The sequence below is a fragment of the Thalassophryne amazonica genome, chromosome 9 (genome assembly GCF_902500255.1).
Source record: "Thalassophryne amazonica chromosome 9, fThaAma1.1, whole genome shotgun sequence".
NCBI classification, from domain to species: Eukaryota; Metazoa; Chordata; class Actinopteri; order Batrachoidiformes; family Batrachoididae; genus Thalassophryne; species Thalassophryne amazonica.
The window spans coordinates 31,197,279-31,223,625 of record NC_047111.1 but is presented as its reverse complement, the minus strand read 5'-3'; the positions used below and the strand labels follow the sequence as shown (position 1 = coordinate 31,223,625).

The window sequence follows — 26,347 nt, the reverse complement described above, 5'->3', positions numbered from 1 at the left end:
GTTTCCTTCTATTTTTTCCTGTCCTCCTTTTTTCTCTGTCTCTCTAATCCCATGCACATTATTTGACAGCCTAAACATACTGCTGAGGAGCAGAATTGCCCTTCTTAATAAAAGCCGCTCATTCCTTTTAAGACGTTGAAAGAAGAAAGGGCATTGCGTCTCAACAGGAAGCGCTGGCTATTTATTAGAGCGGGCTGCTGGTTACACCTCCAGTCCAAAATACTAAAACCCAGCAAGATTATACACACTGCAGCTGAGAAAATGAATGTGAGCAAAGGCTAATATAAGGGTACAAAAGGAAGGAAGGGGGGGGGGGGGAGGATATGTGAATATTAGAAATAAAATGTATGCAGATATTTTAAATATCCCTTGCAACTCTGGATTTAAAGTCAGTCCATTTGAAGTGCCGGTCCCAATCCCAGATAAATGAGTAGGGTCGTGACAGGAAATGCATCCATCGTAAATTTTGTCAACCAAACATACGGCTGACATCAATTTTCAACATAGGAGAAAATTGGTGGGTGGCCAGAGTGGTCCCGCATACACCCCCCACAACCCTATAAATTTGGTATCACGAGAAAGCTTAGGATGTCTAGATTTCAAAATAACTGGTAACAGTAAAAATACTGGGCCCCACTATGACATATGACAACACTGGGTTACTACACTGTCATTAACCACCCTATTACAGAATACAAAACAATCAACAAATGCCTGCGAGTAGCAGAAGAGGCCACACATGAAGTAGGTCGACAGTATGTCATTACATCTGTCGACATGGGGGTTTCTATGAAGTAGGGGTGCACAATATGCACGATATAACCATTTTACGGTATAAATTTGCCCGACAGCAGAGAGTCAGACTCCACCGACCAATCGCAGTAATGCTTGTTGATTACGTCATCGTATCTTCCTCAGTGCCTCTCAACGACTGGAAAAGGCTGCAGTCAGTGCGTTGGTCACAGGCTCCATCTCCACCTCGATAGATTAAAACTTCTCCTTGTAAGAGTGTAAAATTATAAGCTATTTTATCCCTCTGGAGTCACATGACTGAATTCGGGCATGCAAAAGTCAAATGACCGAATTAAGCAATTGTCCCATTAAATTCACCAGACTCAGTCTCTGTTTCAATGTGTTTTGAAAAAGTGCACGCTTCAAGCTTCATACAAGTTTTTAAATCATGTTAATAGGCCTACTATACCCTGAATTATGATTAATAATTTACGCAATGATTTTTGTGAATTTTATGGTCATATTTGGGGCATGTATTTGCAGAACGCCGCAGTAAACAGTCTCACATTTCCTCAATCAACTGCGCTGACAGCTCCGTCTTGCCCAGGAGAGCAGAGAAAAAAAAAAACACGCCTTCCACTCTATCACTGGCGGAACCCCACAATATAAGCCAGTCAGGATCATCAACCCACGTGGTGGCCTCTGAGATCTTTCTGGACAAAACACCACAAAAAGCAGACAAACTAACACTCCCTCCTGCTGGACAGGAAGCAGGAAAGTTGAAATTAGATTATTCCAGTGCACAAAAATATATGTCTAACAAGTCAGAGAATTAGGTGCTCAAAATTAATTATCTGCTTTTGCTTTTTGTTGTTGTTTTTTATTTAGTTATTTGTTTTTTTTAATCACTTTATATTTGCAAAGGGAATATATGACCCATTCAGAGACACTTCCTTTATAACTTTTACACTTAAATTTATATTGTGATATATACCGTTACCATGAAGGGATTCATTTTATATTCTGATATGAATTTTAAGTCATATCACCCAGCCCTAGTATGAAGGCATACTCTCTGATCTAAACAAGAAAGATGTGTACATAATTCAAAATGTAATTGAATGCATATAAAGACAGCTTTCGTTTGATGTCTTATACATTCCGGATTTTTTTTTTTTAGATTATGTCTCTCACAGTGGACATGCACCTAAGATGAAAATATCAGACCCCTCCATGATTTCTAAGTGGGAGAACTTGCAAAACCGCAAGGTGTTCAAATACTTATTTTCCTCACTGTATGTCCCATTTGCTTAAGATGATGATTTGGTAACTCTTTATGTTGGGCGGAAAAAATATCAGATGTCATAATTGGGCATGTTCATTTGGCTCGGGTAGGTCAATAAAATTGATCTTATGTCAGACTAAGGCCCAGTATTTTTACTGTTACCAGCTATTTTTGTAATCTGGACAGCCTAAGCTTTCTAATGATACCAAATTTGTAGGGTTGTGGCAGGGGGTGCACATGGGACCCAGGATATATGGGGACAAGGATGTTGTGAATGGAGCTACCAGGCATGAGGAGAACAAGAAGTCCAAAGAGGAGGTTTATGGATGCGGTGAGAGAGGACATGCACGTGGTTGGTGTGACATACGAAGATATAGAGATGTATGATCTGCTGTGTCAACACTTAACAAAAGAAGCTGAAAGAAGATACTTAATACCAACATCCCAAAACGTATTTAGGCACTTGAAAACAATGAACAATTGGATCTTCAATAGATCTTTGTAGACTCAATACCACCCAAGGACTTTTGAAGAAATGTAATATCACAGGCAATACTGCTGCAAATCATCATCATAGAATGCAAGTACATATAAATAACTACACTGTACTGTTTTAAGATTAAAACAAATGCAGTTTGAATTCATATAGAGAGAGAGCTCAACTATAGTTGTGCCATTCATACCCACGCAATTCCTTTGCTGCAATTTGTGGGGAAAAAGGTTGTGTTATATTATACAAATAATGAATGTTTATGTTCCATTCAAGGAGGCTCAGCCTTTCTCAGGAAATATTCTTACCATTGCGCGAATGAAAATGCATTCATTATTATGTCTAAGGAAGTAATAAAATCGTTGGCATTTATTTATTTGTCTGTCTGTCTGTTAGTAGGATTACATCTAAACTCTGGCACGGATTTTGACCAAATTTGCACAACAGACGTAGGCTATGGAAGAATCCATTAAATTTTGGAGGTGATCTGGATTCTGAATCAAGTTTCACTTTATATAGGCTTTGAAGGATTACTTCAAAACTACTCCACGCATTCTCACCAAATTTGCACCACAGATAGATATTAGGGCATGGAAGACTCCACTGAATTTTGGAGGTGATCTGGAACCAGATCCGGATTCTGGATCAAGCTTTCCCTTTATACAGTATAGGAGTTGAAGATTATTTCAAAACTAGTGCAGAGATTTTCACCAAATTTGCACCACAGATAGATATTAGGGCATGGAAGACTCCACTGAATTTTGGAGGTGATCTGGAACCAGATCCGGATTCTGGATCAAGCTTTCCCTTTATACAGTATAGGAGTTGAAGATTATTTCAAAACTAGTGCAGAGATTTTCACCAAATTTGCACCACAGATAGATATTAGGGCATGGAAGACTCCACTGAATTTTGGAGGTGAACCGGATTGGCGGATGTCTGAAATCTCTGATTGCTCTTGTTTGTTTTTATATAACACTTAACATAGGTCCTTGCCATTTGATATTTTATTAATTTATAAATAAGAGAAAAGAGACTTACATTTTGGTGTGCGTCACTGGTCCTTTGAGGTCACGAGGTTTCAAACAGTCCAAGATGAACTTTAAATAGTAATCCAGTCCAAACTATGAAACCTATCAGCTTTTGTAATATCAACATCTCTCACAGTCTTAAAATGACGATGATGTAGTCCATACCTGATGCATTGACTTTTTTTCATGTACAGACTGCCGTGTGCTTTCATCAGTCCAGCGAAAAATGGTGACAGAAATTGTCGAGCTCTTCATCCGACAGCAGCTCCACTTAAGCTAGAGATGTCCCTTTGAATACTGCAAATGCCTCCAGACAGCTTACGGCGTACGGGATTTGTTTTTTTGTGTTTGAAGAATGGGCCCCATCAATAAGCTCCCACCATGTTTGTTTTTAAGATAAGCGCCGTCGCCGCTAGCGTGAGCATGCAGTGGTCGCGGCATGCAGTGGTATAAAATGTATGGAACCAAATTTGCAAGGTAAATGGAACACGATGGCAAATGGGATGAATGATCAATTTCACATGACCTACAAACCACCAATCAAATGACAAGGATCTATTCAGGCGTTGTATAAAAGAGAATTATCACAAGTTGGTTGAAATAGGGCAAGTAATGTGTGTGTGTGTTTTAAGTGAAATTTGTCCTTATAAGTTTGGCATCAGCCAAAAGTCTCTGTGAGCATATTTAACATTCATGTATTCATTGTAAAGGGGGCATTATGTTTCCTCCACATGCCATGAAAATTAGACAGTAGTACAGCATTTGTGTGTGCTGCTCTGTGGCTTTGTGTTACTCTAAAGTGGTTGCAGTAAACCCTGTCATCATTCCCTCTCTGTTCGCTATTTTTCCCCCCCTCAAATAAAATCACCACTCTGGCTCTCCATCTGCAAATGTAAAAAAAGAAAACGAGCGTCATTCTTTGAGGATTTGCAGTGCCATTCTGGCAAAAGTAGAAAAATCACTCAGTGAAGTGGAGGTGAATGAGGCAGACTGACGGGGAAAGTGGGTACACAATGAACGCAAATTAAAACACTCGGACTCAAAATGACTGCAGAAAACGCGGAACATGAAAAATGTGCGGCGTCTAACAGATGGAGATCAAACTGTCTCTGACAGGATGAGAGAGGATTCTGGTGCACATCCAGCGCACGGTCATAATTCACACATAAGAGAGTCCAGTGCTGCTGATTTGTGCAATTAGGATGCATATTCACTGTCTGAGGTTTTTCTATGAATTAAACATGACCGCTTTTACAGATGCCTGTGTTGCTAAATGGAAGCTTGTGAGTGATTATGGTTAATTACATCCAGCCTGTGAGGAACTGCTGCATCCATAAAATGCGCGCTTAGTTTGTGAACAAGGGTTCATGTCAGTCATCCATGAGCGCACATGAATAACACAGGCTCTGCCCCTCGGTTTAATGTGAAACTCTAATTTGCATACCAGTCAGGCAGGAAACATTATTGTTTTTTTGTTTTTGTTTTTTTTAACAACAATTAAGTAATTTTTTGAAGGGGATGCAAAGATCCAACCACATGCCATCCAGTCACACTTCCATCAGCTGGCAGAGAAAGTCATTTGCTCTCTGACCTTTTTTAAGTCTTTGTAATTATTTCCTTATGATGTCTTATTATGAGGGAAAAATTAGAAAAAGAAAAACATTTTGTGGCAAATTTAGATCAGCACTAAAATATTACCAACTCTTCCCTGAACCAAGGACCATCATTGCTCAAACTTTTGAAAAATCTGTCCATTACTTACTGAAATATAGGGCTGCATTATACACCCCATGCAAAGTAATGCAAACCCCAGCACACGTCATTGCTAATTCCAGTTGTCATTTTAAAAACCACTGTCTGTGTTGTCTCGATGATGATGATGATACATGTGCTCTTGTGGGTGTGTTTGTTGATTTAACTGAGGTGTGGGCAAATGCAAAGTTGGCAGTTTGACATGGTTTATAATAAGAAAGTATGTGCAACTTAGTCCACAAGACACCAGGGCCCAATTTAAAGTGACCTAAACTTTTAGTCTACGAAACATACTTATTCTACTACGGTTAGTCGCCCAACATTAGCCATCTAATCAGCGTTTCACATTGACAGCTAAACTTGTAGATTAGCCATCTTGCATTGGTCAACGATGTCAGCTGAGCATAGCTGCCTCACGAGTGCCGTTGCTGAGACACAGTTTTGTTTACTTCCGGGTTGGTCCGTCTGCTACAAACATGGCAGAATCCGCCGCAGCAGAGGAGAAGCGCTCCTGACCTCTGCATCTGAAAACGTCTCCAGTGGGTTATTCCGGTCCCGGTACTCTCCCTCCACAAGTCTCTCCTTCCTTCCTTCCTCCTCGATCAGGTGGTGGTACATGATTCAGACAGATTCAGTGTCTAGTGCAGCAGATAAGTGAAACAATCATGCAAATGGTGATAAAAGCATCAAATTCGGCAGAAATACTCCTTAGACACTCCTCTTTTGAAAAAACGATTGGCCACTTGACTTTTCAATCAGTGGTCAGGTAGGGGTCAACTGAAGAATTATACAGAGGTCAAAATTATTGGTTGAGCTAATAGGATTAATAAATGGAATAGTGTTGACAGTGTTGAATGCTTGGTCTCCAAAGTAAAGGTCAAACAAGGTCTATGTCTATTGGATTCTATGACGTGACATATGTTACCCCGTAACGTGATAAGTAAGGATGATACATGGTCCAAACTATTCCTTTTAAAAACCATGTTAACTCAACTAGTAATTTGCATCACTTTTTACCAAATTTGGAGTAACTTTAACTTTTGACCCCTGTACAAAATGAAACTGACCTTTGTCACCATTCTTGCTGTTTTTATCCCGTAACTCCATAGAATTCAGTTATAGATAATCCAAACTATACTTTTTTGGAATCTTTATGATCAGGCAAATAATGTGGAATATTTTTCAATGTGATTGGAGCATCTTTTAATTTTGACCTCTGTGTAATTCTTTAATTGACCCCTACCTGACCACTGATTGAAAATTCAAGTGGACAATCAGTTTTTTCAAAAGAGGATTGTCCGAGGAGTATTTCTGCCGAATTTGATGCTTTTATCAGCATTTGCAGATTCCCCTTTAAATATTCTCTTATCTGCTGCACTAGTCTTGTCAAAGGGTACAGACTGGTAGCTTTGGGGGTCTACATGTTGGTAGTTCTTGCTCCTTATCCCATTGCACTACTACTCTATGATGCAACAGCAATATATATATATGAAAAAGTACTTAACCAAAGATTATAAAATTTTGTTTGAAAAATATTTGAAACTGAATTGAATTTTTTTGTGCTAAAATAGAAATATTGTAAAAAGAAATACAGCAGCAACTGTTAATGTTGTTTTTTAAATCCAGTGTAAAAAAAATCAAGTTTTATGCACAAAAAACACATCAAGAAACAATACATATAGTTATTTTTATCTGTGCTCCCAAAATATCCACTAATCCCTGGAATGATTGCTTTTGAACTTCCTCAACTCAAGTCCCTTCATCCCTGTTTTCAACATATCACTCTATTTTTTTGCTGCCTCACGTACATGTATTCAGATGTGTAGGAACACACAAAAGCGCACTGCACTGACCTCGCACACAGACATTTTTAACAAACTGATTTCTGCTCCCCCTACAGTCCACATGTACAGTTAACGCTGCTGTCTGCTCCGTATTCATGTGGAGTCTGGGATCAGAAAATCACATATTTATGAACGTGCACATTGACACAGGCACTGCACCACATCAGACAAATACAGGTCAGGTTTGGGAGGAGATACTGAGCCAACACATTTTCACATGCACCAAAGAACTGCTTTAGGTCACCACAGATGTAGTCCTGTGGTCCATACCTATCTCCCAATAGTAACCATCAAAGATATCTTCCTGGGTATAAATTACCTCAAAGTACGGTGCATCCAGAAAGTATTCACTGTACTGCACTTTTTCCACATTTTTGTTTGTTACAGCTTTATTCCAAAATGAATTAAACATTTTTTTTCCTCAAAATTCCACTCAAAATACTTCATGACAATGTTGTTGTTGTTGTTCTTGTTGGTTGGTTGTTTGTTTGTTTGTTTAGATTTTTGCAAAATTATAAAAAAAAATAAACCCTTGCAAAATCACATGTCCATAAGTATAGCCACTGCCATGAAGCTCACAGTAGAGCTCAGGTGCATCCTGTTTCCACTGATCATCCTTCAGATGTTTCTACAGCTTAATTGGAGTCCACCTGGGGTAAATTCAGTTGATTAAACATGATTTGAAAAGGCACACACCTGTCTACATATAAGGTCCTACAGTTGACAGTGCATGTCAGATCACACACCAAGCATGAAGTCAAAGGAATTGTCTGAAGACCTCTGAGACAGGATTATCTCGATGCACAAATCTGGGGAAGGGTACAGAAACATTTTTACTGCTTTGAAGGTGCCCATGAGCACAGTAGCCTCCATCATCTGTAAATGGAAGATGTTCAGATCCACCAGGGCTCATCTCTGCAGTAATCCACCATCATTCCTGTATGGTGGAGTGGCCAGACAGAAGCCACTATTGGTAAAAGGCACATGGCAGCCAACCTGAAGCTTGCCAAAAGGTACCTGAAGGACTCTCAGATGATGAGAAACAAAATTCTCTGGTCTTATGACACAAAGATTGAACTTCTTGGTTTCATGGTGGTGGCAGCATCATGCTGTGTGGATGTTTTTCAGTGGCAGGAACTGGGAGACTAGTCAGGATTGAGGGAACAATGAATGCAGCAATGTACAGAGACATCCTGGATGTAAACCTGCTCCAGAGCGATCTTGACCTCAGTCATCTTTCAGCAAGGTAATGGACCTAAAGCACACAGACAAGATAACAAAGGAGTGACTTCAGGACAACTCTGTGAATGTCCTTGCAAGTCCCAGCCAGAGCACAGACTTGAATCCGATTGATCATGGGAAAGATCTGAAAATTGCTGTGCAGCGATGCTACCCATCCAACCTGATGGAGTTTGAGAGGTGCCACAAAGGGGAATGGGCAAAACTGCCCAAAGATAGGTGTGCCAAACTTGGGGCATCATATTCAAGAAGACTGTAATTGCTGCTAAAAGTGCATCAACAAAGCATCCAGCAATCGTTGTGAATATTTATGTCTATGTGATTTCTTAGTTTTTTATTTAAAAAAAAATTACAAAAATAAAAAAAACTTTTTATGTTGTCATTATGGGGTGTTGTGAGGAGAATTTTGAGGGGAAAAATACATTTATTCCATTTTGGAATAAGGCTGTAACATAAAAAATTAACTCAGTGCTAAAATACCCTCAGCCGTATGAGTATTGTATTCCTTATAATTGTGTGTGTGTGTGTGTGTGTGTGTGTGTGTTATCTTTGACCACATGTAATACGCGTGCACGCTAACATCCGCAAGATGTCTTGTAAATCACTCCAGAGGTGTTATCAAGTTGCAAAATAGCATTTTGAGTTTTAGCAGCGTGGGAGTGGATTCCACCATATTGAATTTGCAGCCAGAGAGAGACCAGCCAGTGATGTCATGGTGCCTCTCTACTCTGATTGGCTCGCTGTTTCGTTCTGTTCCCTTGCTTTTAGGGGCAGGGGTGACAGCCAATCAGAGTAGAGTGGCAATGTGATGTCACTGGCTGGTCTTTCTCTAGCACTCCAAAAATGCTTACTTTATGTGTAGATATATAATATGTTTCTCATATATATTATGAAAAAAAGCTAGCGAGAATTAAAAACTGAAAATTCTGTTTTGGAACCTGATAACATATCTGAAGTGATTTACAAGTCATTTCTCGGACGTTAGCATGGTGATGACACTGGCTGGTCTAGCTAGCTGCAAACTCTTTAGTTTGTGTGTAAATATAACTTCTTTCTCATGTCTTATGTAAACGCCAGTGAGAAATAAACACTCCTAAAACTGAAAACGCTGTTTTGTGACCTGATAACACATCTGAAGTGATTTACAAGGCATTTTTCAGACGTTAGTGTGGTGAGGTCACTGGCTGGTCTAGCTAGCTGCAAACTCTTTCATTTGTGTGTAAATATAATATCTTTCTCATATCTTATGTAAATGCTAGTGAGAAATAAACACTCCTAAAACTGAAAACGCTGTTTTTGTGACCTGATAACACCTCTGGAGTGATTTACAAGACATTTCACAGACATCAATGTGTACGCTAACTTCCATTAACATTGAGTTATATGTCAGTATACTGTACATATAAGTCACATGACCTCTCAAAATAGTTAAAAACTGGAGCACTGCACTCATAGAGCACAAATCTCTGCCAACACTAGTTCCCAATTACAAATTTTTACTTGGGAAAACATTTTCAAGGTCAAATTCTTGTTACATGTGGCTTTTCATAAGCAACAATATAATACAAACTATAGATCAAAAGGGCTTTTCAATGTTGACATCAAATATCTGCTAAATCCGCAATATGGATCAGATGAAGATCAAATTTAGTCTGTTCATTGAGAGTGCCATTTTGCACCTCATTGTCAGAAATGAGTGATTAAGGCACTTTTGATTGAGATAAAATGCAAAATGTACACCAAATGGGCTTTTCAATATTAAATTCAAATGTCCACAAAATCCACAATCTGGATCGGATCCAGATCAGACTTTGTCAGACGATAGTGAGTGTCAGTCTGCACCTCACTTTCAAATATGAGAGTGATTGGGGCACGTTTGATTAAGATATAATGTAAACTATACATTTTATCTGGTTTTCAATGTTCATTTTAAATGGTCACAAAATCTGCAATCTGGATGAGATGCAGATCGAACTTTGTCAGTCAATATTGGCTCCTTCACACATCATGCGAAGTGTGGACGAAAATGGCGAAATAGTTCGAAATTAGCACACCACGAAACATCACGCCGTTGAGCAGGCATGCCTGACGCCAGCGTGAAAGTTCATGCATGCGACAGTGTCTGTCGAGCAGGAACAGCAGCTCACATTATGTTCCATGGAACGAGCTGCACCACATCGTGCTGCTGATTTGGAGGAAAATGAAATAAAAACCAGCTCTATAATTAATGAATATCACTGGTTTGATATAAATAATATATAAAGGGGGACACAATACAGAACTCCACGGTTAAATAACCCTGGTTTAAAAATAAACAAACAAAAAACACAACATTCACAGGATTTGAACCCACACATCCTAATTACCATATGGCAACTCTACCACTGTGCCACAATCACGTGTGTGTTCTGTGGCTCTGATGTTAAGGTCCAGAGATGTCAACAACTGCCACGCCCCCGCCCGTTCAGCGCACAGACCAAAGCGTCTCTCTGTGATCAGATGAGATGCGCCTCAAAGGCGGGGGGGGAGCACGAACCACACACACGCGTTGAGGGGGGAGCCGACAACACACTACATCTCAGCAACTCCACAGTCGTGTGGAACTTAGACAGATTTCACTTCCAGTACGACAGTGATTGTCTGCAGTCTGTTATTGTGCCAAGAATGCGACTGGCCGCACATTTTCTAAGTGTCATACGAGCAGTGTTAGGTATTCGTGCGTGTCACCTGGAATTTGGCCGACACCTGCCGCGAGAGGGTGTGATGGGTTTGCAAAGTGCACACTTTGAATTTCAGGTGCTTGTATGCACAAATAGTTGTAGCAACATGTGTACGAGGTGTTGGCGACAGAGACGACATTGCACGGTTTGCACACGATTCCTGCATCATATGCACTAAGTGTGCACTTCATCCAAACTTAGCACTTTATATGAAGGGGCCTTAAAGGATACTTTTTTTTTTTTACAGTTAGGCAAGAAGTGATAAAAGTTTCAAGGTCATAGGTCAAAGTCAGGAAAACCCCTGTCTTTAACATGAAACCAATTTTTAAAAAATCCATATCAAGATATGGATCTTCAGTAACAAATGTGGGCTCCAGGCTGGTCACAAACAGACAAACAAACAAACAGGGGTGAAAAAAAAACGTATTGTTGTGAAAGTGTAGGAACACGGACCCACAACAGGGGGGCGCAAATGAACGGACAATGGAGAAAGTCAAATAACAAAGCTTTACTGTTGTGAATACGCACAACAAACACAACAGATTACAATTGTGGTTATAACCAATTCCAATGGTGTCGTGTGGGCAGGCTCGACGATAGGAGACGTCTGTCTGAGTCGAACCGGAACCACCCGATTTCCTCCGCCACCGAACCCCGGGAATACTGGAGCCGCCAAGTCCCGAACTCCCAGGTGGCCACTGCCTCCGCTCGTCGGATCCGGTACTGCTGGCGAGGAACAGAAACAGTCAGATGTGGGTGCGGCTGCACCCAGCAACACGTAGGGTGGAAACACCACCTCCACCTCTAATCAACAACAACACTGTAGTGCAGGAATGCGAGTACTTATCCCAAAATACAGTCTCCTGCTGTTCTTCTCTCTTTCTGTGCAAAGGCAAAAGTATTCAATAGTCAGAAGACAATTCGTTGGGCTGGATACGTTACCTCCTTGGTAGAGCAATATCTCGGCAATGAGGTGGAGATGCCGTCCAGCTGATATACCCCTCTGCTGATGGATGTCAGCTGTCTCGGTTGATAGGTGACAGCTGTCACCTTGGCTGCTCCTGTGAGGCGGCAGCGCCCTCTGGTGCCTGGAGCCCGCACTCCAGGCAGGGCGCCCTCTGGTGGTGGTGGGCCAGCAGTACCTCCTCTTCAGCGGCCCACACAACACGTATATTCTTTAAAATACAGTACATGCAGCAGCCAAGTGGTAGACAGGTCCAGTTGTTTGAGATGGCTCATGCTGGGTTATATCAAATGTCCTGAGAAGCCAAATAGGACCTGATCTTTATTGCAGTCCAATACTATAACCCATGCTGAGGGTTTCAGGATGGTTTTATCCCAAATCTTCACTGCATGTTGTCTTTCTGTCCTGTTCCAATGAGACTAGAAACAGCCTTTCTGAGGCGCTAATTCTGCCACCCATTCCCAAGAGGAATGAATCAGCACAGTGTTCAGGACTGTTGGTGAAAGCAGTCTGAGCTGTGTGAAATCAAAGATGTAGAAGGTTTACAGACCTGTTAACTGCAGTACGCCAGTACTGCTCACTGCTCACAGACCTGTCGCCTGAAAACCTGAGAAAAATTGTGGCGGCATTTAGGCCATGTTCAGATTGGCAGCCCAAATCTGATTTTCAGCATATCCAAATTGTATCTACATTGATCTTTGATATATTTTGACCAACCATGAAATGTGATTTCTTTTTTTCCTACTTTAATTCAAGCCACATGCAGAGGTGTTTTCAATCCAAATTGCTTTAAGATTTCTACAGATGTGTCTCAGTCTAGCCACTACAAAGTGTCTTTTCCATCATTCACAATGCTCCCTTTGCTTTGCCTCTCCCAGTCACTGCCGCTTCTCCCTTTCTCCTCCGGCCAGTTTTCACTCTGCTCTAATAAGATCACTCACTGCTTGCTCAAAATAGAAAACGAAATGCTCGACATGAGGTGTGTTTATAAAGGCATGGTGTCAGGTGACAGCCATTGTTCAGATAAATAAGCTGCGGGGGCGGGGGGCAGGATGACTGTATACACACACTGCCATCACTTATCTGACAACAGCACAAATATATAACAAACATACTATTATTCCTTACTAACTCATTATGCAATACTACACCAACCGATGTGGATAAGAGTTAAATATGGATTATCACACAGGTCTTATCAGATTACTTGCTAAATATAATGTGGACAGTCAATCAGTGAGATCAGCTTTGGATCAGATATGCAATGAATCCAGAACTGGAAGTCTAAACAAAGACTTGGTAATACACACATCCACCTCATCCAGATTACACCTCCTGTGCAGCATGACTGTTCCTAAACTGCAGACTCCATGAAGTTCACTTATACCTCCACCAGGTGATGGACAGATTTCCATACCAGTGATTTCAGTGAAGGCAAAGTGAAAAGAACACATCATTTTTTTTTACAACTTTGATCATATAAAAACATTGGCCCTCATTTAAACCCCCTTACACAGGTACGAAGTCCCTTTATTTGTCCAGACAATCATGGAGGACACCACAGGATGCTGAGGGAAGGCACAGTGCACATCTACGTCATACAAGGAACACTCACTGGAAACACACAGGACATCACTGTTGTCATGGTTGCTGTGAATTTTTGAGAATGTTCAAAAATGAAAGCAGAAGGGGTGGAGATGCTGGAGGATGTTCAAAGGAGGCACAGTCGATGTCATGGTCACCCAACGGAAACTGAATGAACGCACAATGATCAGGGCTGTTAGCTGTGAATTTTATGAATGAAATTCATTATCAAGTATTGTTGTTGCATTTATGATATAGGTTTTCACAGGTCTATGTAATGGGAAACAAAATTCATCCAACCAATCAATCACTACTGCAAAAAGTAAACACTGGGCAACCTATTGATGCATGTTTTTTTCTTTTTTAAAGAGATGTGGTCAGACATGAGTGACCTCTGTGATGACTGCTGCAACATTGCAGTACAGTCCCACAGTGCTAGACTCTTTCAGAACCCTGGACAGTGGCGCAGCCCGAGGTTCTTTCAGGACTTTGGACAGTTAGTGGAGCAGATAAGTATGACTTTTGGCCAGAATTGTTCACATGGTTATGCAAGTATCAGATTTGGCATGAATGCTCTACATAAATCAGTGTTTGGGGAAAAAGTGCTGGTCACGTGAAAATCCAATATAACAGCCAGGTAGGGGTCAATGAAGAATTACACAGGGGTCAAAATTTAAAAATGCTGCAGTCATATTGGAAGCTATACCATATTATATATGGTATCACAAAGATTCCAAAAAGGTATAGTTTGGACTATCTATGACTGAATGTTATGGGGTAAAAACAGCATGAATGGTAAGAAAGGTCAGTTTCAGTTTGTACAGGGGTCAAAAGTTAATCCTCTAATTTTTGTCAAATGTGGTGCAAATAATTGGTTGAGTTAATAGTGTTTTAAAAAGGAATAGTTTGCACCATGTGTCATGCTTAGTTCTCACGTTACAGAGTAACATACATCTCATGTCATAGAATCCAATGTTTGTCAACATTGTTTGACATTTACTCTGCTAACCAAGCATTCAACACAGTCCAAACTATTCCATTTATTAATCCTATTATTTCAACCAATGATTTGCACCACTTCTTACCAAAATCGGTGCAACTTTAACTTTTGACTCCCGTGCAAGCTGAAACTGACATTTCTTATCATTCTTGCTGTTTTTACCCCATAACTCCATAACATTCAGTCATAGATAGGCCAAACTATACCTTTTTGGAATCTTTGTGATCAGGCACATAATGTGGTATAGCTTTCAATATGATTGGAGCATTTCTAAATTTTGACCCCTGTGTAATTCTTCAATTGACCCCTACCTGGCTGTCATATTGGATTTTCAAGTGGCCCGCACTTTTTTCTCAAACACTGATTTATGAAGAACATTCATGCCAAATCTGATGCTTGCATAACCATGTGAAGGATTGTTTCAGTTATCTGCTGCACTAAGTGGCAGAGCCTGAGGCTTGTGTCTAAATTGAGCAAAGTCGCCAGATCGAGTTCAAAATATCAGACAGGAGATGTTTGTTCTTTGACAGGTTGGCAATGAGTAGGTGTCACCCAAAAAAATGCTTAGGGTCTAATAGGAGGCAGAAGCACTGCTGAATAGATGCTCAAAGAACACCACTGGTCTCTGCAGTGTGGCATAAACCAAGCACAAAGGAAGCTCAGTGGATGCACAGGACTCCATAGTCACCAGTGGCAGCATGGAGGAGGCACAGAGGAAGTACAGAGGATGCTCGGCGAACACATAAATCATCAAGAATTTTTTTTTTTTTCCTTAGAATGCTGAAACAGTGCACAAGGAACCTTAAAGCATTTACACACAAAGGTGTTTTTGTGTCCCTTGTGCATCCTGTCAATTTTTTTGTACGCACAACAGACTCTCATAGATAAGGGACCCTTTATTTAAAATTTTCTCAAATTTTGCAGACCATTTTTGTTCAGATCTCCTCATAGAATTGTGCCACGAGAGACTGATGACAGGCTTGCCTCGATGACATGTTGCCTCCAAAGCATGTTCATAAGGATAGATAATTGTGTTTGTGTATGTAACAACACACAATATAGTATATGGCTACACATGCATAATGTATAAACATGCACATAATTTCTCATGATGACACAGTATGAAGTATCTTATAATGAGAGGTAATAATTTTCAAGGCTGATCTCAAATGTCAGCATATTTGCTATCTGCACTTACATGCACCACTATTCAACCATAAAGTACAATTACATTTTTCTGCCCTGGTGCAGGAACCTCAGTGTGAATGACAGCTTCACAGCAGGTGGAATGTTCCTGTAGAATACAGTATACTGCCTCACTATAAAGTATATTGAGGGTTAGAAATTGGAATAGCCCGAAACATCACTCTCATGTAATTCTAAAAGAAGTCTCTCAAAGGTGACCAAAACTTTGAAGCCACATGTCCTGACCCCAATACACAGCAAAGCACACAACACAAGGCAGTTTGTCCATACTGGCTCTTGCATTTTGCTAAAAAAATCCACTGAACTGCAGAGAAAACCCTGCAGCACACGCAACTACACAATGCACAACCAATGTACACAAAATGCATGAGGTTACTGTCAGTCATCGCTGAGGTTAAGATGGGTCCAAATGCAAACAGAAAATCCAAGAGTGCAGGGAATGGGATACAAAAGGTGATGTGACCGCTCTCCATGACGGTGTTGTAGCCTATCCTTTAATGTCGGCGTGTGTGGTCCAGTTAGCTTGCAGACAATCAGGGATCAGTAGAGGTTTGGCAACAGGAAGGCTGACAAAGGTGCTAAGGCTGAAGCACTGGTTCTAACATGAATGTTTAAATGGAATTCAATATGCAACACTATCACAATGTGAGCATGATGCTTGCTGTGTGTTTCAGGTATAGAGGTGCCTGCAAGAGACAGAGTGCCCACTCCCCATAGCGTGACATGATATGGATTAACTTGACATACAGATGAATGATTGAAAACAGGACTTTATTTCATGCTTCCCTGGGTGGTTGACCATGTCGCTGACTATGTCAAGATCTATCACTGATGCTGGAGGTGTATGAATGTCTCTTGAGCAGTTATGAGGCAGAAAGTCTCTAGCAGGACAGAAACATTCTGCTGGCTGGGATTGTAGATTTGTGTACTGGGTATCACATCCCTTCAGCGGCCTGGAGCAAAGGCTATCAGTGCCTGCAGCCTTAGCCAAGGGTGTCTTTGTTCTAAAATCATCCTCTGCAATGGTCAATGAGCTCAGGGGCTACAGTTTGATATGGAAAGAAATGGAGCAACAAGATCTGAGTCAAAGACCTTCCAGGACTTGTGGTTCCCCCGAATGAAATTAAAGAAGATTAAATTCAATAAAAAACTATTTTATTACATACGAATAGATCCTTGTCATTTGATTGGTGTATTGTACTGTATGTCATGTGGCCTTGATGAATTGTCCCATTGAATGGGAAAAATAGTGCATTCTGTGATTGTCAATGTGGCCTGTCCCCATTCTGTGTCTTTTTCTGTTAGTCATGTTGCTTTTCTGTGTTTGCACACTTTAGTCTGTTTTGAGTTTCCCCCCTTAGTTGTTAGTAGTTTGTTCTTTGGTTTGTGGATTTTTTTTACCTTGTGGTTCCCCGAAAAAAAAATTGGTATTCAATATTTCAATATATTTTTTATTTATATAGTGCCAAATCACAACAAAGTTGCCTCAAGGTGCTTCACACAAGTAAAGTCTAACCTTACCAACCCCTAGAGCAAGCACACAGGCGACAGTGGTAAGGGAAAAATTCCTCTGATTATTTGAGGAAGAAACCTCAAGCAGACCAGACTCAAAGGGGTGACCCTCTGCTTGGGCCATGCTACCAACACAATTTACAAAACGATTCACATTGGTATGTTTCTTTTCTACTCACTCCGCGTTCCTTAGGGTTCGTGACACTTTGTCTTTGTAGGCGCGTCTTTGTCGTCCGGTCTCCCCCACAGCTGCATTACTTGCCCAATCACACCACCTGTTGCTTGTCTGTTCATTTGCGTCACTTTTTTAGCCCTGCACTGTTTCCCATTGCTTTGACAGTTTATTCCTTTACACCTCCCAGTTGTTTGCTACTTGTAATGTCTTCGTATTTATTGCCTTTTGTCTGACCCCGGTAATTTGTTGGCTTTCATGGCCTGTGTTTGTTTGAGTACTTTACTACCTCCTGTGGTGCTTATCACACTCCTTTTTGTTTGTTGGACTGAATTTCTATACCGGTAAATAAATCACCATTGTTTTCCCTTCATATCCTGTGTGGTTACTGTCTGCATACATTGGGTTCCTTCAGAAACTGATCACAAAACACATTCAGTACCTTTTTGTAAAAATGCATGCATGACACAAGGAGCCTATGTTTAGCATGTGGACTTTGCCCATGGACACATGCAGAAGAAACAGTCCACTTGTAAAATATCAAAGATTGTGAGTGGAGCATAGCGATGAGTATTTCCACCCATCAATCAAATAGCTGTATGTGACCCCGCTGCTCACAGCTACTGCAGACTGCTCCTCTCATCATCACTTCTCACTTCAGTCACTTTTTACCCCATTCCAATAAAATGAATGAGAGGTAGTCTTTTCAATTCAAGAGCACTATAATTTCCTGTAATTTTGAAAATGTTTTATATTTCTATGGAGAAAATCTAAAATAAGAGAGCGTGTCAAAGCTCTGAAGTCTCACTTAATTGGAGTGAGACTCACGCTTAAAAGCGGTCCTGTCAGGTCTCATGCGTTCAGCGTGAGACTCAATATGTTGTCCCACTCTCATGCTAATGTATGACATTCTGAAGCATTTCACCGCTATGACCTGCAAGAGAAGATTTGGCAGAAAATAACTCCTTGAGTGTATCTCAACTTGAGAGCTTTGAAGTGTTCACAGAACTGAGGTTTGGTGCATTTTATGTTATACTGGCAAACAGCAATTCATGCAAGAAGTACAAGGGGACTGCAAAACGTTCTCTGCCTCACACACAAAAAAGTATCCAGATGAGCAACATATGACTGCTTCTGAGAAGTAATACTCAAGTTTGAACATCGGTGGACCGAGTCCATTGCATCTAAGGGCTCCTTCACACCTAACACGAAGTTGAAAACAGATGAAAAAGTGTGGAAAAAAAGAAAGCAAGTTGGCGAACCATGAAAAATTTGACCTGCTGTTGGGAGGGACACCCGTTCGGACAGGCGTGAACGATCCCACAGCGACTGTTTTGTGTGCATGTGTGAGGACGTACATCGCACTCAGACTGCAGCAGCAGCGAGTACATGCTGGACATATTTATGCTGTGCATAAATCAACGGAAATGCGAATGAACAAAATAATGTGAGTGCACAGAACAGCATAAGAACAATGAATGTACTGTTTAAATGTAAGACAGTCATGTTACTGGCCATGATTCTGTTCTCACTGTAAAAAAACAAAACAAAACAAAAAAAACACAACAGCACTTTTTAACCTGTTGTAAAAAGTGGACAATACAATAATTATCCTCCTCCTGGGCGTACAGAAGGATGTAACGAGCTGACATGGATGACTTTTCCTTCCTTTTATTTTTTACATGAATGACCAGATGCGCTCTCATTATGAACACATCAGACAGCTCCGCGTGTCCCTCTGTCCAACACGCATTGCAGTGCTGGTAACCGTGTGGCAAAGGTGATATGTGGTTTTATTTATTACAATGTAAGGAGATCCCGTCGATGCACACGCCTTGCGGTGGCATCATACAACGACATGTTTTCCCCACCTGTGTGTCGAGATGTCACCGCGGTCAGGTGCAGCTATGACTGCATGCTCATCACCGTGCGTGCTGAGACGTGGTTGGGGCGATCCAGTTACTTTTTATTATCCCCCATGTCATCATCGTTTGCAGCATCGTGCCTTGTTCATGGGTGAGTGGAGCACATGTAACAATATGTGTTCCCCAGCTTTGCATTGCGCTGAGGCGGTGGCTGCGATGTGGAGGATCACAGAACTGGCTGTGGCTGGTGGTCAGCCCCCCCCTCCCTGCCTGATTTCAAATGTCATCCAACCATGATGTGATTACATGTCGACCACGGTCCCCCAACAGGGCGAGCGACACGCCCACCTTCCCATTGCAGCAACACGCTCACATAGATGGGCTCCCGGCTCCAGCCTGTGGGGCAATTGAGGTGGCCACACTGAGTTTTTCTGTGAGGCTGTCAGGTTGTGACATGATATATGAACTGTATGGACATTGTGATCGCGTGTCACGTGACGTGCCTGTCCGGTCAGCTGGCACTGTGACATGCTGTGCCACTGGTGTGAAGGCTGCCTCGATCATGCCGTTCGGCCACAGTTTAACAAGCACATGATTTTGTGCAGCTCCTCAGCTGTGTCACAACATGTCCGACCTGCGTACAACATGCCATGTGAATGCTGCGAACACAAACAGATGGCAGTGTGACCTCATCTTGCTCACTGTTTGAATGTGTTTGCTTGAGCAGGATGTGAATATATAGTGCATATGCCGTGCATGAATGGATGTGGCGATTGCTGAATGAGGCATTCAAGTGCAGCTCTGATTTTCCATGAATGCCATTTGAAACCTGCTTCATGCACCATTCTGCCTCAGTCGTGATATGTGTGAAGGGGCCATAAGGGAGGCTATGTTGAAAGATAATCCAAGAACAATCTTTCTCCTCTGATGTTATCTTGTGAGGCAGAGAATTTCTTGAGATACTCTCGCATTTGTTTTTTTTGTTCTATGGGGGTTTTATGCTTGTCATATTAATTGAACACACAAGGGAGGAGATACTGGAATGTTCCATATCGATGTTAGTTCAAGGGGTCAATGTGTTTGTCACCTTTACTTGGATGAGTTCATCTCTGCATTGAGCTGTATAAAGCTTATAATTGGTAAAACAAGTTTATGAAGCACTCACATACCGCTGGGCCCGTTTCCACTGACATTTTAACCTCCAACACTTCTGACATTTTGACAACGTAAGACAAGGTTGCACAAAGTTCGTAATTTTTTTAGTTTTTTTCTCACAAATTAAGTGGCATACGTAACATACATACATTTTCCAAACTGGCTTATTCCAATTAAGGATCATGGAAAGACACACTTCCAGTGGTCATTAGTCAAGATGTATTCACCTCACTGCTGGTGAGGTTTTTTTTTTTTAGCTCCTGTCTTCTCAGTGCTGGCAAGTTAGACTCACTTCCACAAAACAATTTTTATGTCCTTCACAATAAAAGTCATTGTTGTGACACTGGCCATATTGCATTTAAACAGTTTTATTGTGTTGTCACTTTAGCAACATGAACTATCAAAGATGTTACTTAACTTTGCTACCAGTACCATCAGGGACTGACACTTAGTGCTGTTTTATTAGCAGTACGAATCTTGCTGTGACATTTCACCACTGGGGGCCCCCTGCTGGTGTGGAGGAACCCAAACAGCTGCTTAGTCCTCTTATGCCTCAAGCCAGCTCAGTTCAAGGGACAGCGTTATGCCCACCTGCAGGGTGGGTGGGGGTGCCTTCTCACTGGGTGGCTGTTCTATGGTCACTTATTGCCTCCTGGTCACCTGAGTTGTTGATCTTATTGTTGTGCAAATTCCCTTTCACTAGAGTGGGGGTGCAGCATACCCTATGACTCTGACGTAGTTCTCGCCCCCTTTACATGCCTGTTGGGCCATGCTCATTGTATTTAATGACTCAACATATCAGACACCCCATATTTACAGTGCTGTGCACATAGATTGATAGGTTTCCCACACACAAATTTTTAATTGTTATATTTGTGGTCAATGTGGCTGTTATTGTGGAAACACACTTGCCTATTTATTGTGTGTGTGGTGGGGGGGGGGGGGGGGGGGGGGGGTCAGTTTTCTTATGAAAGGACAGGACTAGAGTCATATGCCCAGGACTAAAGTCATGGGCATATGAAGAAAAACAGAGGGTCCCATTAATATTCTCCTTAACTTTTGCTGTTCTGGTGGAGGTGGTGGTCTAGAGGTAAAAGTGGTTGGCTTGAGACCAAATCATCCTGGAGTAGAATCCCAATCAGGCCGGAAAATCATCAATCAAAAGGCCGTTAGTCTCTAAGTTGCTCCCAGTGTGCAGCTGAGCACTTTGAATGGTGGCATGACAGAGTGAATGTGAGGCACATTGTAAAGCATTCTGAGCACCTGCTTCAGATCGAAAAGTGCTACAGAAATTCAGACAGTTTCATCAAGACAGTGAGGAATTTGTGTTACTGGATTGGAAATTACATAATTCCTTTTGTAACATATCAAATATCAATGTTGGATTTCCATATAAAACATGAACACTATGACAGCACAGATGACACAACAATCAGCTGCCACAGAAAAAACCCACAACATTTTCTTGGCCGTCTGTAAGCAGGACGCTCTGACACATTTTGACGTGTCCTATAATGGACATGTCAAGGGTTTGATGCGTTCACTTTGTCGCTCGGCATTGACACGATATCACTGAGGATTGGGGTTAAATGACAACAAATACTGCGGTTGATGGGATGGGAACTGTTTGTTTTTCAGCAAAGTGATGTTGTGGACTTGGGAGAAGTGTTTGGATCTCCAACAAAGCCTCAGAACACATTAAATCACAGCCATTGATTCACACCCACTGCCTGTTGTTTTGATGGACCCAAGTGTGCGTGTCATTGCAGCATGACCACGACCAGTAAACAAAGGTACTTTCAGGGGGAAAACAAACTTTAATTTCTGTTTGAAGGATGAAAGCAGTCTCTTTTGTTTAGCTCAATATGTACACTTAATACAAACGTTCTTTTCAGGTGCCATTGTGAAAATATGTTGATACAAAAATGGGTGTTAGACGAGCACCCGGAGAGGGTTAGATGTGCCTTCTAGCAAATTGTAGCTGAACTTTCAGGTCTTCTTTTTAAGAAAATCCTCCTTTGTACAACATACAAAATGCAAAACATGCACTGTGCACAATTTCTCCAATCACAATCACATGAGCCTATAACTTCTTCTGGGTTGTCTGGGTGTCTTGGTGGCTTTCCTCACTCTTCTCCTTCTTGCACAGTCACTCAGTTTTTGAGAACTGTCTACTCCATGCAGATTTACCATAGAGTGCTATACTGTTTGTATTTCATCATAATTGATGTTAATAAAGTTCAAGACATATTCAGTGACTTGGAAATGTTCATGTATCCATCCCCTGACTTGCCTGAAGAAAACTGGCAAAAAACTGATTATTTAAATGTATTATACCAAAGTGACCCATTCCTTCTGCAACCCATCATCTTGGCTTTTATATTTTTTAATGAATTTATATCAAGTTGTTGATTTCCTTTGAGGTTGAGTTTAAGGAAGACAGTTTTAGATTAACCACCAGACAAAACAGTTTTACAATCACTTGTAGCTTAATTGTGTTAAGATGATCACAGATGAAAATCCTCCTCGATACCACTTTATCATGAAGCTGTATAACTGGGGATACAAAATGCAAAACATGCACTGTGCCCAATTTCTCCAATCACAGCCACATGAGCCTATAACTTCTTCTTCTGGGTTGTCTGGGTGTGTTGGTGGCTTTCCCCACTCTTCTCCTTCTTGCACAGTCACTCAATTTTTCAGAACTGTCTACTCCACGCAGATTTACCATACTGTTTGTATTTCTTAATAACTGATGTAAATAAAGTTCAAGACATATTCAGTGACTTGGAAATGTTCATGTATCCATCCCCTGATTTGCCTGAAGAAAACTGACAAAAACACTGATTATTTAAAAGTATTATACCAAAGTGGCCCATTCTTTATGCAACCCATCATCTTGGCTTTTATATTTTTAATTAATTTATATCAAGTTGTTGATTTGATTTGAGGTTGAGTTTAATGAAGATAATGTTAGATTAACCACCAGACAAAACAGTTTTACAGTCACTTGTAGCTTCATTGTGTTAAGATGATCACAGCTGAAAAAAAAAATCAATATGGATTCAGTTGAATATCATTTTTTTTAAATCCATTCCGGGTAAGTATGTTTCATTTGTGTTCAATTTCCCAACACAGTTCCACTGTAGCTGAATGTGAAACTCTTGACTAGAGACTGTATAACAAAGTCATCATATATGAGATGTGACATATTCAACCGTGGCCACTGAAGGTGTAGGGTACACATGACAACATGCAGACTGTGCAGTCTCTAATCACAGCCAGTGAGGCTTGTAACTCCTTCAGAATTGTCGCAAGTATCTTGGGGGGTTAACTCACAAGTCCACCTTCATTCAGTCTCTGAGAATACCTTACTGGGAGTGGGTCCACATATCAGTACTATTTATACTGACACTGGTATTGGTATTACATCAGTGCTGCATTCAAAACCCTCGGAAGTTCAGAGAAATGTCTTGAGTGCTCCGTTCAAGGCTTGTAAACTCATGAGGAAATTTACCATCCCAAGGTATTCAAGTTGACATCACAGCCAAGGCAGAAAGGTTTGCAACCGGTTAGACAACATTGTTACTAATGTTGAAAATGTTTCTTTAAAAATGAATTTTAGCTAGACTTTACTGCTCTGTGTACTATATTGACATTCTCTTGCAGGTACAAATTCAAAAAAAAAAAAAAAAAGGGTAGGGTAGTTAAGTTTCCAATGCCACACATCAACAAAAACATCTTTGATTTAATTTAGCCCAAAGATAACATTATCCTAGCTCTACTGTGATAGGCTGAATTTAATTTAATTTAGCCTGGTTAATTAAATTGAGACTGAGACCTCTTTTGCAAGGGAGACCTGGACAATTATAAAGTTTCCAATTCACCTAACCTGCATGTCTTTTAAATGTGGGAGGATCCTTGGTTCAAATCCCAGCCTGACCGGAAAATCAATAAGGGCCCTTGTGCAAGGTCCTTAATCCCCTAGTTGGTCTCGGTGTGTAGTGGGCGCCTTGCATGGCAGCAGCCTGACATTGGGGTGAATGTGAGGCATTGATGTGCAATGCGCTTTGAGCATCTGGTGCAGATGGAAAAGTGCTATATGAATGCAGTCCATTTACCATTTAACATGCAAACTCCACACAGAAAGGCCACAGGTGACCTTCTTGCTGTGGGGCAACAGTGCTAACCACTAAGCAATCATTTAGTCATAAATAGTTGAGTCACATTTGTCTTTGCAGTAATCTCATAAAAGCACTTTTTCCGGAGGTAAGGGTTTTTATGCCGGGTCTTTCCAAGCTTCCAAGGGTCCACATATGTGATTGATACTTTTGTTTCACTTTCTCTCCGCTACATTGATTTCTTCTGTGTCATCAAAAAGATGTCTTCTCCTCCTGTCAATTTGATTGGCAGCTTGCAATCTATGTGCATTACTGCCATCTACTGGACTGAGACGTGACTGAGCCCTAAATTCTGTTTACTAGACAAGAATCTTTTTAAAAATCTCAAAACAGCTTCAGTTATGTGTGTGTATTCCCAGAGATAAATTATATCATGTCAAGGGGCCATATCGCACACCACTGTGGCCCCTATTGTTGGCAGATTTTGTGCACTTTACTCAATCTATTCCCTAATGACTGATTTGATTTTAACAAAAATTTTAATCCATACCATTTATTTGCTGTTTATGTCCTTATTTTAATTTATCAGATAATAATTTGAACTGATTGATGGGGGTTTATTTCCTGTGTTAAAACCCTCCAGCCGCAGTATTCCTGGTAGCTTGTGACAGATTTAACAGCCTTTAAATTCTTGGTTATCTTCCTCAATGAGCATGTAGTGTTGATCATTGTGTTGGTAATAAAAATATATCCAAGTGCTTATTTCTTAATTTATAAATGGCAATGAAATTCAGAAAACCCACTGGGATTGAAACATGAACATATTTTTTTATTGGTTCATATTTCTTCAAATGGCTCCACTTGCTCTGAATAAAATTTGTATTGTCTCATTTACACATCAGTGAGATGTTAAACTTGTCTTCCTAATCAGGTGGGTGTGTTATCAGTGAGATTAGATGGAATGAGGAGCGCTGTGCCTGTTGACTGGAGCTGTACCGATCAGTGCAGTCAAAGAGATTATGTCCTTTGATCGGACAGGAGTTCGTGGTTTAAATCGATGCTGGCCTCTGGTCTGATGCTGTGTTGTGTGATTCCAGGGGCTGAAGGAGCCGTGTTCACCAAATCAGTGGAAACACCGCATGTCAGAGCCGAGCCCTTTAAAGAGCTACGGTGAGTCGGCCATCTTTGTTTATCAGAGAATACAACATGTGCAAAACACAAGCAGGTGTGTGAGACTGCAAAGTACCAGGTGTCCAAACACACAACAGTGAAAGAATCACAATTTAAAAAGAGTCACACAGTGGTATCAGTCACAACATACACCTCTGTCCCATGACCTCACAAATCCATGAACTCAATCCACACATCTCTCAGTGTCTCAGGCTGGGGTCCTGGACACCATCCCGACCTGAAAACAGTGAATCGCTCAACTTGTTCATTATAGACACAGTGCCGATGGCTTAGTCCAGGAAGTCAAGAAAAGCAGAGCCCTTCGAGTGTTTTCACACCCAAAAGTGTGAACCTAACATTTGTGATGTCACATATTTAAAATGTCTTTGTCCCCTTCCATTACTGCTTCCTACAGTTACAGTACACACAACATGAGCAGCAGTTACAATGCAATGAGCATGTGTTGTGTTATAATGATCCAGTATGGGGATGTCGTACTGCTGAG

At 41.0% G+C, this 26,347-nt stretch overlaps 1 protein-coding gene across 1 annotated transcript in view; it reads left to right on the top strand.

Annotated features, from left to right (window-relative positions):
- sgcd (sarcoglycan, delta (dystrophin-associated glycoprotein)) overlaps positions 1-26,347 on the top strand; it is a 406,078-nt gene that overhangs the window by 319,222 nt on the left and 60,509 nt on the right. Inside the window, exon 5 of the mRNA XM_034177860.1 lies at positions 25,770-25,842. Coding sequence (XP_034033751.1) covers positions 25,770-25,842 — 73 coding nt within the window. The remainder of the gene's footprint in view (positions 1-25,769; positions 25,843-26,347) is intronic.